The sequence below is a fragment of the Pleurodeles waltl genome, chromosome 9, assembly GCF_031143425.1.
Source record: "Pleurodeles waltl isolate 20211129_DDA chromosome 9, aPleWal1.hap1.20221129, whole genome shotgun sequence".
Taxonomy (NCBI): Eukaryota; Metazoa; Chordata; class Amphibia; order Caudata; family Salamandridae; genus Pleurodeles; species Pleurodeles waltl.
The window spans coordinates 946,788,998-946,803,621 of NC_090448.1; the positions used below are offsets into that span (position 1 = coordinate 946,788,998).

At 42.9% G+C, this 14,624-nt stretch overlaps 1 protein-coding gene across 1 annotated transcript in view; it reads left to right on the plus strand.

The window, feature by feature from the left end:
• Positions 1–1,122: 1,122 nt before the first annotated feature.
• The window catches only part of DLK1 (delta like non-canonical Notch ligand 1), a 147,328-nt gene continuing 133,826 nt past the window's right edge, over positions 1,123–14,624 (plus strand). The window contains exons 1-2 of the mRNA XM_069208341.1: positions 1,123–1,594; positions 8,944–9,007. Of these exons, the coding sequence (XP_069064442.1) occupies positions 1,525–1,594; positions 8,944–9,007 (134 nt within the window). The 5' untranslated portion in view covers positions 1,123–1,524. The remainder of the gene's footprint in view (positions 1,595–8,943; positions 9,008–14,624) is intronic.

The following is a 14,624-nucleotide window of genomic DNA, read 5'->3' on the forward strand; positions in this document are numbered from 1 at the left end:
TCCTGCATACTACAGAAAGCAAAGCGTGCAGAACCAATTTTCTAAATTGCTACAGAGGTAGCCCGTTCCCCTGAACGAAATACACCTGCATACATAATGTCCGATGCTTTGTGGAGTGCGTATGGTGGTGGATATTTTATTTTTGTGAGTGTTACTGCTTTAAGTAGATAATTCACATTTCGTGCTATCTACAAACCGACTAATGCGGATTATGGAACTTCCTACGTGTAGGTTTGACAAGCAGCACTTGTATGGAGGCGTTGATTTTGAGCTAAACATAGAAAATGTATTTACCTGAGGTCGTGGACCAGTAAGTGACCTTGGGGCCAACAATGTATGTCATAGTGTCCCCGACAGTTACCGTAACCACTCAGTCTCCAGGGAGGGGGTCATTACAATCCATGGAGCGTTATCGATCAGTTTTGATTAGCGGGTCTCTATAACCATCAGACAGGCAACAAAAGGATTCGCGGGAAACATATTAAAAAACTGAACAACAGCAGTTGGAGCAAAAGGTGAGTAAGGCCTGAGTGTCTTGCATACACGACGCGTGCACGTTTCTCAGAGAAGCAACCCTTCGTGACATCTTCTTGAGAAAGGAGCAGCTGAGGCTTTCTCATTGACCGTCGCATTATGCTGGCCTTTGCTTACTGCTCCACTGCTGTTTACTGGTGCGACTCGCGCCCGCCCCCTGGCGAAGTTTCTGCGCAGTTCGACGGAGGCTATCCGAGCAGGTGAACTGCCAGCGCACCTGCACAGCAGCTATGCCAGACTAAAGGCTTATTATGCATAATACAAGAAAAAAATGTCATATTTCGTGCTCGCATACGAGGCTGCGATACAGAAGCACGCAAAAGGCATAAAATACCCGTATGGCCACGCAACATGCTTTATTATCCTCTGCAAGTAGATAGAAGAGATAAAAACAGTTAAAGAGTCAGATTCCATCTGTCTATTTTCACCTTTGGCCACGCACTAAGTGAAGCTAAAGCATGGGGTCCGTATACACTGTAGTGTCTAGGAGAATAGATTTTCGAAAAGGGTGGGGAGGGGCTCTGACCTTTCAGGACCATCAGGTGTTCTGGATTGTAAATAATCATAGGCGACCAGTCGCCATTCATCATACAAAGATCTTGCCCGCTATGCCATTAGTTATCAGGGGCATCAGTCCGGAATGACTGAGGATCGGACCGCTTAAGCATGCACTGAGGGTTGAAGGTGTTTGAGAGGGAAAAGGGAAATCTACGTCTTGTAAAAGCGTAAGTACTAAAAAGCTGAGAAACAGTTCGCAGAGGGGGATACGATCCCGCCCGTACCTTCCCTCCCCTTCTCGTGCGCCCCCGGATCTCCAGAGGAGGAGCTGAGAGCAGCCGCTTGAGGCGCTGTTGAGCGCCCCCCACACCCGCATCAACTGCAGCGGCTCAGGCAGGACCGCGCCGGGCTCAACGCGCGTCTTGGGCAGCATGCTCTGTCCTCTCATCCGCATTCTCACTCCACGGGCTCCCGCGGCGCTCAGCACCGGCCATGAACTGCCAGCCTCTCAGCCTCCTCTACTGCTTCGTGCTCCTCCCGTCCGCAGTGTTCGCTGTCGGAGGTAAGAAGAGGGATGCGCGTGCACTCTGCGCTCTTCCTTCCCCTCAGCCTGCCCATGCCCCAGGTTCCCTTGCCTCAAAATCCGGGTGACAAAGAGGGTGAGCAGCCCGGAGATGGCAAGTGAGGAGGCTTATCAGCAAGTTGCATGCATTTAACTTTGGGCAGAACTTCTCCTTCTCATTGTTTATATATTATTGTGCAAAGGTGCATTTAGTTATATGTGCTAAGATACATTTAGTGATATTACACAATTAAATTAACATGACGGTAATAAATTCTCCCCAGGAATCAAGCAGTGGCATCCCATGATAAACCGTGTGTTTATCCGTTTCTTCTGCCGCTTTCCTGATGCATTTATGTATGGTTCTTTCTTTATAACTGCATCGTCTTTTACAGGCTTTTGTATAATCTATCTATCTATCTATCTATCTATCTATCTATCTATCTATCTATCTATCTATCTATCTATCATCCAATTCTAGTCTTCTACGCGTCTCTTTTTTCTTTTACTTGTATTATATTATACTACTCCATTTATATGTTATCATGTAAATTCTTACGTCAATCATCTATCTATCTATCTACCTATCTATTTAAATCAAGTCTTCTACATGTCTCCTTTCGTTTAGCTATATGATATTATATTTCTCCTTTTTATATTTTTTCAGACACACTCTTAAATCAATCTATCTATCTATCTATCTATCTATCTATCTATCTATCTATCTATCTATCTATCGATCGATCTATCTATCTATCTATCTATCTATCTATCTATCTATCTATCTATCTATCTATCTATCTATCTATCTATCTATCTATCTATCTGTAACTCACATAAGCTAATACATCTGTGAGACGTCCCATGTATCTGCCTTCTATCTTCTTTGCTCCTGTCTTCAGTCCTCAATGTCTGGTCGACACCTCAGTGGCTATCTAGCTATTTTTGCAAGTATCGCCTATGTTCCTTCTAATTCACTGTTTTCACTCAACCATGTTTTTAATATCTATTTCTACAATATGTGTGCTTCTGGAATACTTTCCTGTAACAATGTTTTAGATTTAAAGGGAAGTTTCTGTTAATAGGCTATGTTTTTTTAAACACAAGACTCAGAGAAAACATGTTGTTAAACTGTTATCACAAGAAACTCATATCTGAAACTAACATTTCAAGGCAGTGCACGCTGACATTTTAAATTCTGTTCCGTGTATCAAGGCAGAAGTTCCTTGTATATTACCTAATGGCCTCCCAGGGCATTACATAATAATTATTAAGGTATCGAATCATTTGACTGTGTTTGTACATTTTAGAACACCAGCTTGAAAGTATGAAAACTAAATAAATGCAAGTCACATTTCGAGATATCATTTTTAATTTGATTCATTTTTCTTTGAAAAATGTCCACCTAGACCGTTTTGTTCTCGCCTTGCCCTTGCTTTTATACTGTGTCTATACGTTATTTATATATGGTGATTTTAGAGGTGGAAGCAAAAAGCAACACGTGGAATACGTTCTATTTAAAATGGTATCGCATTTGAAAGACATCTATTTCACAATTCCTAGCAGGCAATACTGATTGTGTCTGTATCGCACTTCCTTAAGTAAAGATAAACTCGAGGTGTCCTTTGCAGTGTGAAATCGTCTACACCATCTGGTGACAACTTTTGTAGTTAAAAGTTTTACATTTTTAATCAAGTGACTCGTGACTGTGAATGTCAGATTTCAACTGTTGCACCACAAATTGTTTCTTAAATTTCGGAGCGATAAAGATAAAACTTTATTTTGTTTTAGATAAAGTTTTTAAGGAGATATAACATTGTTTTTTTTCGTAAAATTAAAATTTTAGGTGTCAATAATGAGACATTATTCCCCCAATTTTGCCAGTTTCCCCATGTCTCCTGTGACATGACTGGAGCGCTTCTATGTGTGACGTCAAGCAACGCGGCACGGTGTGCAATGTTGTGTAATCGACATTCTTTTTTTAAAATTATACGAGCCTTGTTTCACTGAAGATGGCAGTAGTTTTTTAAAAAATATATGGAATAGTATTCGCAGCCTTTTTCAGCAAGCGCTGATTGTTTTCCTGGCGAGAGTGGCTGCTGAGGGGAGTGGGATAACTGGTTCAAGATGGAAGCTGCTACCATGCTTATGATCTCAACCACGCTCCCTGATCTCAAGTGCCCCGCGTGGTAAGGCCCTATTTCCAGTTGCCACAGTTCCTTACTTGCCTGGTTTTCCCAGACTTTTGAATGCATGCTGCTGACTGCCCTTGTACTAGCCACTGCTACTAACCTCTCCAACGCCTACCATGTACAGCCTCCTCAACCATCATTTCATGCTTTAGAATGTCGGATACTTGAACATCCTTGAGAAGCAATCCGAAAAGCTCGTCTGACTTCACAAAAGCCGAACTGTTATGATTTTACCTGACTCTCAGGGTGTAATAAAATCTACCCATCTCAAGTCACACCATTTAATATCCTCGACAATCATTCGAGGATTTACCCGCATGCCTTTAGAAGAGGAAAACAGCTCTATGTCCCTACTTTTGCGTTCCAGGGCCATTTAAAAAAAAAAGAAGATGTTTTGCATGAGAAAAGTAGTTTCACATATTGTTAAAAGATTTAACTTCTACTCCATTAGGATTCAAGATTTTTCCCGGCGAAATCTACTGGAATGCTTGGTTTGAAATAAGCACCATGTTATTTCCCAGTTGCATAAGAAGTGGGTTTTTCTTAGATTTCCTTTCCTTGTTATGTTCTTGTCTCTTCAGAAGAAATGCTGTCCACCCTGGTATCACATATGACAAAAAGTTGACATGCACATCCCGCCTTCCAGGGCCTACTTAATGACAGCTACAGGGCACTAAAGGCAAGCCCGTCTGCGATTGTCCACACCTGGACTGTGGCAGGAATCCTTGTGCTCCCAACTCCCACTTACACCGTGGCAAATCTCCATGCCCTCAACCCGAGCCATCGCTCCACATGCTGTTGCCGTGCTGCACCACAGAACACTGAAGGAACATTCTCCTGCTCTTCCTGAAAGTCTTGGTGCACAGCCCCACACCCAAATGTCACTGCACCGACAGCACCCAATACACCCTCTCTCACACCTGCAGTCCTGCAATCACCCACACAACACTTTGCACTAGCATGTATGCTTCTTAACACCTCATTCACCAAACACATTATAGAGATCTGCTGCACAACAATGCCCTGGACCTCCTTTTCTCACTGAAATCTGGCTGAAGCCTGCATCGACACATGACATCACCACAACCACCACTCAGCTACAAAATAGCCAGACAAGACAGACTTCACAAACCCGGAGACAAAATCACCATCATCCACAAGAATGCCATCAGGTGCACCACCTCCATAGACATGTCAGCCTCCAAAATGGGATACGCCCTCTATGCCGACTCTTTAACAACGAAGTCCTGGTTAACAATAGTGGAACAACGCTTTCCTTAACCACGACTTTGTTGTTTTGTGCCTTAACCACGCATGTCCTGAACAATGAACATGCATGGTTAAGGCACAAACATGGGAGTCGGCTGAGGAGGATGACTCAGACGACGAGGCGACGACTCAGGTAAGTGGGGGGTCGGGGGTTTTTAGATTTTGGGGCGGGGAGTCATGTGGTTTTAGGTTTTGGGGCGGGGGTGGGGGGTCGGAGGGTTTTAGGTTTTGGGGCGGGGGTTTTAGGTTTTGGGGCAGGGGTGGGGGGTCAGGGGATTTTAGGTTTTGGGGCAGGGGTGGGGGGGTCGGGTGGTTTTAGGTTTTGGGGTGGGGTGGGGTGGGGGTTGGGGGGTTTTAGGTTTTGGGGCGGGGTGGGGGGTCGGGGTGACACATGCAGGAACAATGGATGCCTATTACTAATGCCTTTACCAGGAATGCCTTTACAACGAAATATCGTTGTTAAGGCATTCGTGGTAAAGGCATTAGTGGTAACAACGAGGTTGTTGTTCCGACCTCGTTGTTCAGGCACTTGTTGTTCCGGCAGGTGGCGTTCCGACATACAACCACAGACCACCAGGACCATGCACCAGCATTCCAGACATGATCATGGACTTCATCACACTACTCACCCTTGACACTAGCAAAAACATCCTTCTTGGAGACCTGAATTTCCATCAGGAAGATCACGCCTACCCCAACTCAAAAACACTCATCAGAGATGGAAGACTGGGCCTCACCAAACGAGTATCGAAACCTACCTACTTCGCCGGAACTCCTGCACCTTATTTTCCCCACCTTCAACAACATCAGAGTCGACTAGCCAATTTCAGTTTTTTGGACAGATCACACCCTCATATGTCCAGCATCACCCGTATTGGTCCAATACATGCTCACCACCACCGGACCAGCTTTCCAAAACTGGAACAGCATCACTGACAAGGACTGGAACACCCTTCTCAACACCCACTGACCTGAACACACCAACAGCCTCCCCAAGTTCATCAAGACTTTTAGCAATTGGATCACCTACTGTGCTGTTTCCCTGCCCTCCCCAAAACACAGCAGTACAATAAGATCTAGCCTGCATGCCATTTGGTACACAGAGGAACTGACACAGATGAAATGCCACTGCAAATGACTGGGGAGCAAATAGAGGATAAGCCAGGACAATACAGATATTGGCACATTCATATCCTCCAAGAAGACATTATCAAATGATCTGGACTACCAAATGTACCACTCTCGTAGACCACATCGAGGCCAGCACCAACAGAAGAAAATATATCTTTGTCATTGTGATGGTTTTCACCTCACCAGCAGTTGCCTCCAGCTTGACCACGCCCTTGCAGAGCCTTTGCAATAGTTCAATTGTTCAGCAAGAAAATCACTGCCATTTACAGCAAATTCCAGCTACAACCGGACCCTACAGGCCTCACCAAATGCCTCTAGACCTCATCAAATGAACCAATGCTAACCACATTGCTCCTCATCGCTCAAGAAGGAACCGCTGCCATCATGAAACCATCTACCCAGGAGTCACATCAGACCCTGGACCTCACTGGGGTCCCTCAAGGACTACAACCCATAAGCGCCATGCTCTCACCCCTTCAGAATGCCTCCACCTCTTCTGAAACATTCCCAGATGCTTGGAAACATTCAACTGTTGTCCCATTGCTGTACAAACCCTCAGTGGACCCTTCCACACTCACCAACTACAAACCAATCTCCCTGCAACCATTCAAAACCAGGGTCTGAATGAAAACCCTCAACAGATGCCTCATCAAATATCTAAAAGATCACAAACTACTTGACACCATTCAGTCTGATTTGAAACCCAACCACAGCACGGGAACTGTCCTCATCGTCACCATGGATGACATATGCATGAGTATGGACGGAGGAGATACAGAGGTCTTCATGCTTCTGGACCACTCCACAGCATTTGACATGGTCCACACCCAATCTGCATCCAACAACATTGGAGTCCAAGAACACACTTTGATGGATCTGCTCCCCCCTGACTAGAATGACTCAGTCAGTCAGGCTGTCACTGTACATCTTGGAAGCCTGTGACCTCATCTGCAGAGCTTCTCAAGGATCTTCCCTTAGCCAGACTCACTTCAACATATATATGATCTCTTGAGCCAGCACCATCTGCTTACACTGCATCAGCGTCCATTCCTATGACGCTGGGAACTCATTTCTCCCTCACAGACAAGAAGCCAGTACCCAGCCAAGGTTCAATGTATGCATGACTGAAAATCCTCACTGGATGAAGAGCAACTGCCCAAAGCTGAACACCGACAAAACGGAAATCATGATCTTTAGGTAGAGCACTTCTCTGTGGGACTCCATCTGGTGTCCAACAGAACTAGTTCTGACACCCACTCCCAGCACCCATGTCAAAAACCTCAGAATTGTCATAGAGAGCAAACTTGACATGATTGCCCAAATCAATGCCATTGCCGCTCTGTCATGCTTCCATTGTCTGAAGATGCTGTGGAAGATTTTCAAATGACTCCCAATCAGCATTGGGAAAACTGTCACACACATCATTGTGGATTATGGGAAAACCCTACATGTCAGGATCAACAAAATATTCACCAGAAGGCTGCAGACCATTCAGAATTTGTGACCCGAATTACATTCAAGATTCTACGCTGCCCTCATATCAAACCACACCTGAGGGAGGAAGGGGCTCCACTGGCTCCAATACACAAAAGAGCACATTACAAACTCCTCACCCACACTCTCAAGGCACTACATACCATTGGTCCGTCATACATCAACAATCACATCTGCTTTCACAAACCTTCCAGGTGTCTCACTCATTCAGACTCCTACTTTCACACATTCCACACATATGGAAAACCAGATCCAGTGGTTAAGCTTTCTCTTACATCACTCCTAAAGCAAATAATTATCTGCCACTACACAAAGGAGCCTCCTACGTATGTCATGAATTTTACAAGAAGTTCAAGACCTGGCTTTTTGAATAGTCCCTCTAGGCCTTAGTTTCGCCTAGACACACATCTGCTCAGCACCATAATATCATCCCAGGTGATAGTAGGCTCTAAAGATCTGCATAACATAACATTAAAAGAGCAACGATGTTTCAAAGTAGTTGCTAATTCCATACCATGACACACATTTCAAGCAAGGATAATGCATGCTTGATAAGAAAGCAACATGGTTTCCTTAGAGAATGAAATTACATTTAATAACAGATTCATTTGGTAATCACCCATATAGACCCACTATAAATGTATATAATCTCTAGAAAGAGAGTGCATATGTCACCCTATGAACCAGGACATAGCTGAGGTCTTAATCAACAGAGCCTTGTGCAAAGTTTGCTTGGTCGTATTAAGAAGCAGCCGATATGCATGCATCATGGTTGAAAACTTGAAAACAAATGACAGTACTATTTAAACACAGGGGGATTTTATGACTACTACTGACATCTTTCTGTGGAGGCATACTGTATGTAGAAAAGGGAAATGTGAAAAAGGTAGAATTATACATGTGGAAAAATATGGACCTTTGTTCCACATGTGCCTATGATTCACCAGAGATCCCCCAGATATAAAAAAAAACACTGACATGACACTCTCATGATCAAACAATATCAGAGCTAGAGATAGGGTTGCATTTAATGAATTAAGATGTACAGCTCTTTATTAAGTCTTCCATGTATCCATTTACATCAGTATCTCTTCACAGATTGACATTTTGAAGTTAACTGCAATGACAGTGCTTGAAAAATGTTGAACAGTGCACCTATTTAGTGTGATACACATCTAATCTACACATGTATAAATGAAAGCTGTGCAATTTCGTATTTATACATTCTAGATGATTTACAAAAGATACTTTTTTTCCTTTCAGGAACTGATTGCAAACCAGGATGCCATGATCTGCATGGATTTTGTGAAAGTCCAGGAGAATGCAGGTGACACCTGAAAAAACAAAAACATTTTATATACTGTACAAAATATTTTCTAAAGGTTAGAGGATGGTGGTTGTGAAGGTGCTTTTTATGCAATACATATGGCTAACAAAGCATATCTCTGCGAGGATGCAAGTGATGGTTTGAAAATTAAGGAACATGGACTTAAATTGTTTTGTATAAGCTCACACCATATTTAACATGGTGTTAGAGTTTACACTGACTTTTCAATTAAGGATACCCAAATGTGTGTCATATAGACCTTCTCTACATGAGGTTGAAACAGATGTCACTAAGAGGGCTGGGGTTTATCTTTTGTCATCCAGAGGCAGGAATAGCATAGCTTGGGCACATGTTTGGGAAAAAAGGGAGAAATCTATAAAAAGCTATTAACTGAGATTTTGGGGATCTGTAGCGCTGTGGGATTGCCTTTACAGTAAGGCAACTTTCGAAGGCAGAAATTGTGTCACAGTGTAATAGACATAGGTAGAGGATGTGGAGGAACTTTATCTAGATTCAGTTAGGAGGCAGTGACACAATCACATTTGAGTTCACATTCCAAAAGTGCTGCGACCTCACACTGCGGAAAGAACTAATAAGAACAGAGAAGGAGAAAATGCTGTCTGCTTCTAGAAAAAAAACATTTTATTTGGTAAACAAGTATCAAGAGAGGGTCTCCAGGTATACTCTGAATCTTTTGGCCTGGATGATGTGGTAAGGGCTAAGGAAGGTAGCATCTTGCTGACCCACAATGGAAGATGATCTCTGTTTTTACTATGGGTGTCTGAATGCTGTTGGAACTTCTGTCTTGAGCTGGGAGGGTGAGAAAAAATAAAGGTAGACAGAGAAAGCTGCATCCATCTAAAAGAAAGTTAACAAGCCAATTTTAACTGGGCATTTGACTGTGGGCCTGACTGTAAACTTTCTTAAGCCATTTCATGATATGATCATGTGACCTAGTGAACAAGCAGACTATCCTTGATGTTTGATTATTTTTAGAGCACAAGGGAACAAATAAGAGCTCTTTTGCTAAATGCAGGATCTTTGAAAATACTCATATTCGAAAGACTGAAGCAATATAATAATAAGATTATCTATGAGAAAGTGGCTTATTAGTTGGAGGGGATAGTAGTCCACCACAAGTAATAAAGTCACTAACTTCATAGGTCCAGTCATAGGTTTCATTATGTAAACCTAAGCTCAGCTACTAGTAGCCATGGCAGAGAACAGGCAGCCTCAAAGTAAAACATTTAGAAGTACTTAAATAGTTAAAAAGTACAAAACACAACACAATAAAACCCTACTCCACATTTATGAAAAATTGACAAAAATTCAATTATGTGAACCAGAGATATTTGTTTTTTAAGCTGTAGATCAAAGTTTCCAAACTTCTTTTGGTGCCCAAACAAACACAGGAGTTTACCTCTAAGGACCCATGATTTCAGGGGGCACTTAGAGACTCCAAGGTTGTCATGAAGAAGGCAACAGCAAATTGGAGTCAAGGTCCAGTTGCTTTTGGTCAGCTAGCATTCTTCACCGCAATGTCAATTTAAGCTTGTTATGTTCCTGGATTCACCTAAAATATCAGCCTGATAAACATTGGAGATATTTCTGCTCTTGGATTTCAAGTAGAAGGGGGTCTAACCTATTAAGGCTCTTTCTACTGGCCACAGATGCCAATGGGAACAGGTTCAATCCTCCTGGTATACTTTGACAAATTCAGCAGTGTTCTGAGGAAGATTGGGGTTAGACCTGACAGCCTTAGGGTGGTCACCCCTAACGTTTTACCTGCCTCCCTCCACTTTTGTAGACACTGTTTCTGCTGGTTTTATGACTATGCACACTTTACCACTGCTAACCAGTGCTAAAGTTCATATGCTCTCTCCCTTAAAACATTGGTTCATACCCAAATGGCTTATTTAATCTACTTGTAAGACCCCAGTGAAGTGCACTGCATGTGCCCAAGGCCTATAGATTAAATGCAACTAGTGGCCCTGCAGCACTGATTGTGCAACCCACATAAGTAGCCTCTTAACCATGCATCAGGCCTGCCATTGCAAGGCCTGTGTGTGCAAATTCACTGCCACTTCAACTTGGCATTTAGAAGCACTTGCCAAGCCGTAAACTCCTTTTTTTTACATATAAGTCACCCCTAAGGTAGGCCCTAAGTAACGCATAGCGCAGTGTGCTATGTAGATAAAAGGCAGGACATGCACCTGTGCAGTTTATATGTCCTGGTAGTGTAAAGCTCCTAAATTCATTTTTACACTGCTGTGAGGCCTGCTCCTTTCATAGGTGAACATTATGACTGCCCTCATATACTGTTTGAGTGGTAGATTATGATCTGAAAGCAGTAACAAGGTCATAATTAGTATGGCCAGAATAGTAATACAAAATCCTGCTGAATGGTGAAGTTGGATTTAATATTACTATTTTAGAAATGCCATTTTTAGAAAGTGAGCATTTCTCTGCACTTAAATCCTTCAGTGCCTTACAATCCATGTCTGGGTAAGTTTAGTTGCCAGCTCCCTTGTGCATTCACTCACACAACCCCAAACACAGGATGCTCAGTCACACTTGCATACATTTGTTTATTGAATGGGTCTTCCTGGGCTGGGAGGGTGGAGGGACAAAGACTTACATGTCAAAGGACAGTAGCCTGCCCTCACACAATGGACTGCCACACCCTACTGGGACCCTGGCAGACAGGATGGAACTGAAAGGGGACCTTGTGTAATTGTAAGCCACTCTCTGAAGTCTCCCCCACTTCAAAGGCACATTTGAGTATTTAAGCAGGGTCTCTGACCCTACCAACTCAGACACTTCTGGATATGATACCACTCAAGAAGAAACCCTGAAGCAGAACCTGCAAGCTGCCAAGAGGAACTGCCTGACTGCTTTTCTGCAAAGGACTGCTGCCCTGATGTTGCCCTGCTGCCTTGCTGCCCTCTGGCCCTGCTGAGACGTGATCTCCAAGAGCCTGGATAGAGCTCTTCTCCTGGTCCTTGAAGTCTCAGGACCAAAAAGACTTTATCTCTGCAGAAGAACTACTGCAAGTAACAATGTACAGCTTGCCTCACAGTGAGAAAATTACTGCACGCCGAACTGGAATGACGCAGCCCGACTTTCCGATGAGGTGATCGACGCAGCGCCAACGTTGCGACCGGAAGTTCGACTTACGGCCTTCTGGATCAATGCAAAGCCGAACCAGAACAATGCAGTCCAACTTCCTGAGAGGAATCAACGTCACGCCTGCCCTGCGGCAGAAATGTTCATGCAACACCCACCGGATCGACGCAGCCTCCGTGACTTCATCCTGCATGCCCAGGATTTCAACGCATCATCCCTGGGGCATCTGAAAACCCACCAGCCTCAAGAGGATCCCAGTCTACATGCCAGAAATCGACGCAAAGCCTGCCCTGTGTGAAAACTCAACAACGCATTGTCTGTGTGCACTGGAAAAATCGACGCATGCCTCCCCGTTTTCCACACAACTCCTCCTTTGCGGTCCCTTACAGAGAATTTCAATGCAAAACCAGGTACTTTGTCCTTTCAAGAGACACTTGTTGCATTTTAAAGACTAAAGACACTTTATAAAATTTTCACAGTGATATTTCAAAGTATACTTATTGAATCTTCATCGTTTTTGATCTGCATCTTATCAGTAAATATGATATATTTTTCTAAACACTGTGTGGTGTATTTTTGTGGTGTTCTACTGTGTTATTGCATGATGTATTGCACAAATACTTTACACTTTGCTTTCTAAGTTAAGCCTGACTGCTCAGTGCCAAGCTACCAAAGGGTGGGCACAGGATAATTTGGATTGTGTGTGACTTACCCTGACTAGAGTGAGGGTCCTGCTTGGACAGGGGGTAACCTGACTGCCAACCAAAGATCCCATTTCTAACAATTGGGTTAGGGCCAAAATGTGTAGGGCTCACCAGTCTGCTGCTAAGGGACACCATAAGACACTTTTAGTTCCCCTTGTACCAATGGAGTAAACGCTTAGAGACCATGACCTACATTGACCTACATTTTTATTAGTTCATGTTTGCTTTAGTACAAACAGGCAAAAATCCAATGTGCCAGGAGAATCCAAGATGGTGAAGGTCTTCAGCCACACTGAACTAGGGCTCTGGGGCTGGGAGTGTGAGTGGGGATTGTCCTGTGTTAATCCTAGTGTGCTCCCACATCTATCATTAAAATCCACTTTGAAGCAGGCAGTGTACCCACACTAAACTCTGACACAGAATTCTGTTAGGACAAAAGAAGGGTCCTTCAGCAACCAGACTGAGAATACTCAAGAATTGTCCAGCAATTCTGTTCCTTCCCTTGAAAGTGCATCAAAGTGTTACATGTGGCTCCACAGACCTATTAGTCAAAATTTGACATTGTGGTGTCAACAGAACGCACAGCTTTTACACTGAATATTTCATTGGGCTCAGAGGAGTCATCTCTGCCCATTCAGGTCAGCCTACTGTGTACTACTGGGAGGAGTTTCAGACCTCCTTCACACCTTTTCCTGGGATGAGCAGAGGCTAGGAGTTGCTTGAACATTAATACAAATTCACCTCCAGAAACAGTAACCCAGGAAAAGTGATAGTTTTTAAAAGTTACTCTTCTTAAATATTTATCAAAAATCTGACTTCACTACTAAATTGAATTTATAATAACTATTCAAAATAGTTGTAATTATTTTTCTAACTGGTTCCATTCCTGAAAAAAAGCATTAGTACTTTAATCTGTTCTCTGATTTTCAACAGAGGACAATTAGGCCTGCTGCTGTGAGAAAAGGGCCTTTTCACCATAGGGACATTTTAACAATTTTCTACATGAACCACTTTTATATACCTTGCATCCAACCTTGTGACCTACATGGCCTACACTGGGGTGACTCTATATTATTTATTTAAAAGAGAAGTTTTTGCCTGTGAAAGTGTTTAGTTTAACAGGTCATACTACAGGTTTCAAATGCAACAGTCAAGGTTCAATGCTAGGCCTGAAGCCATATTTTGTTAACACGCTAGTGGATGGCACAACAAGTGCTTAAGCCCACAGGCAACATTTAACTTTCCATAAGATGAACTTTCAAGCCCTCCCTGACTTTGCTTCATCGACGTTTAGCCTCACAGGATGCCTAAATTCTGACAATACATAACTAACATAACTAGGACCTCTGTTTTTATTTCATTTATTTTTTTAACATTTCCGTCTGTATTTATCCATAGCTACTTCTTGGCCATCTTATTGGTACTTATCCATATTTATTGTGTATTCTGAGAATAATTAGAGTTGTAAAATGGTATATTTACACATTTACTTAACTCTTAGACTTGCGCTCATGCATGGTTGCCTGTCACATTTTAGCAAATTAAGCAGGTGCATATTTAACACATGCCTGTATTTAAGGAAATCTCATCCTGTTTTTTACTCCCCATATAGTTTATCTGCTCAGTTTCTTCCTGGAATTCATGAAAGACAACATGGAGAGTCTCTGACATGAAGCACAATTTTCAGTATTTTTCTGCTTTTAAAAGTAAATATAGACTGGAAACATATTGTTTTCTCTCTGTATTTCTTTGTAAAAATGGAAAACTGTGAGCCCTGTACATAACAT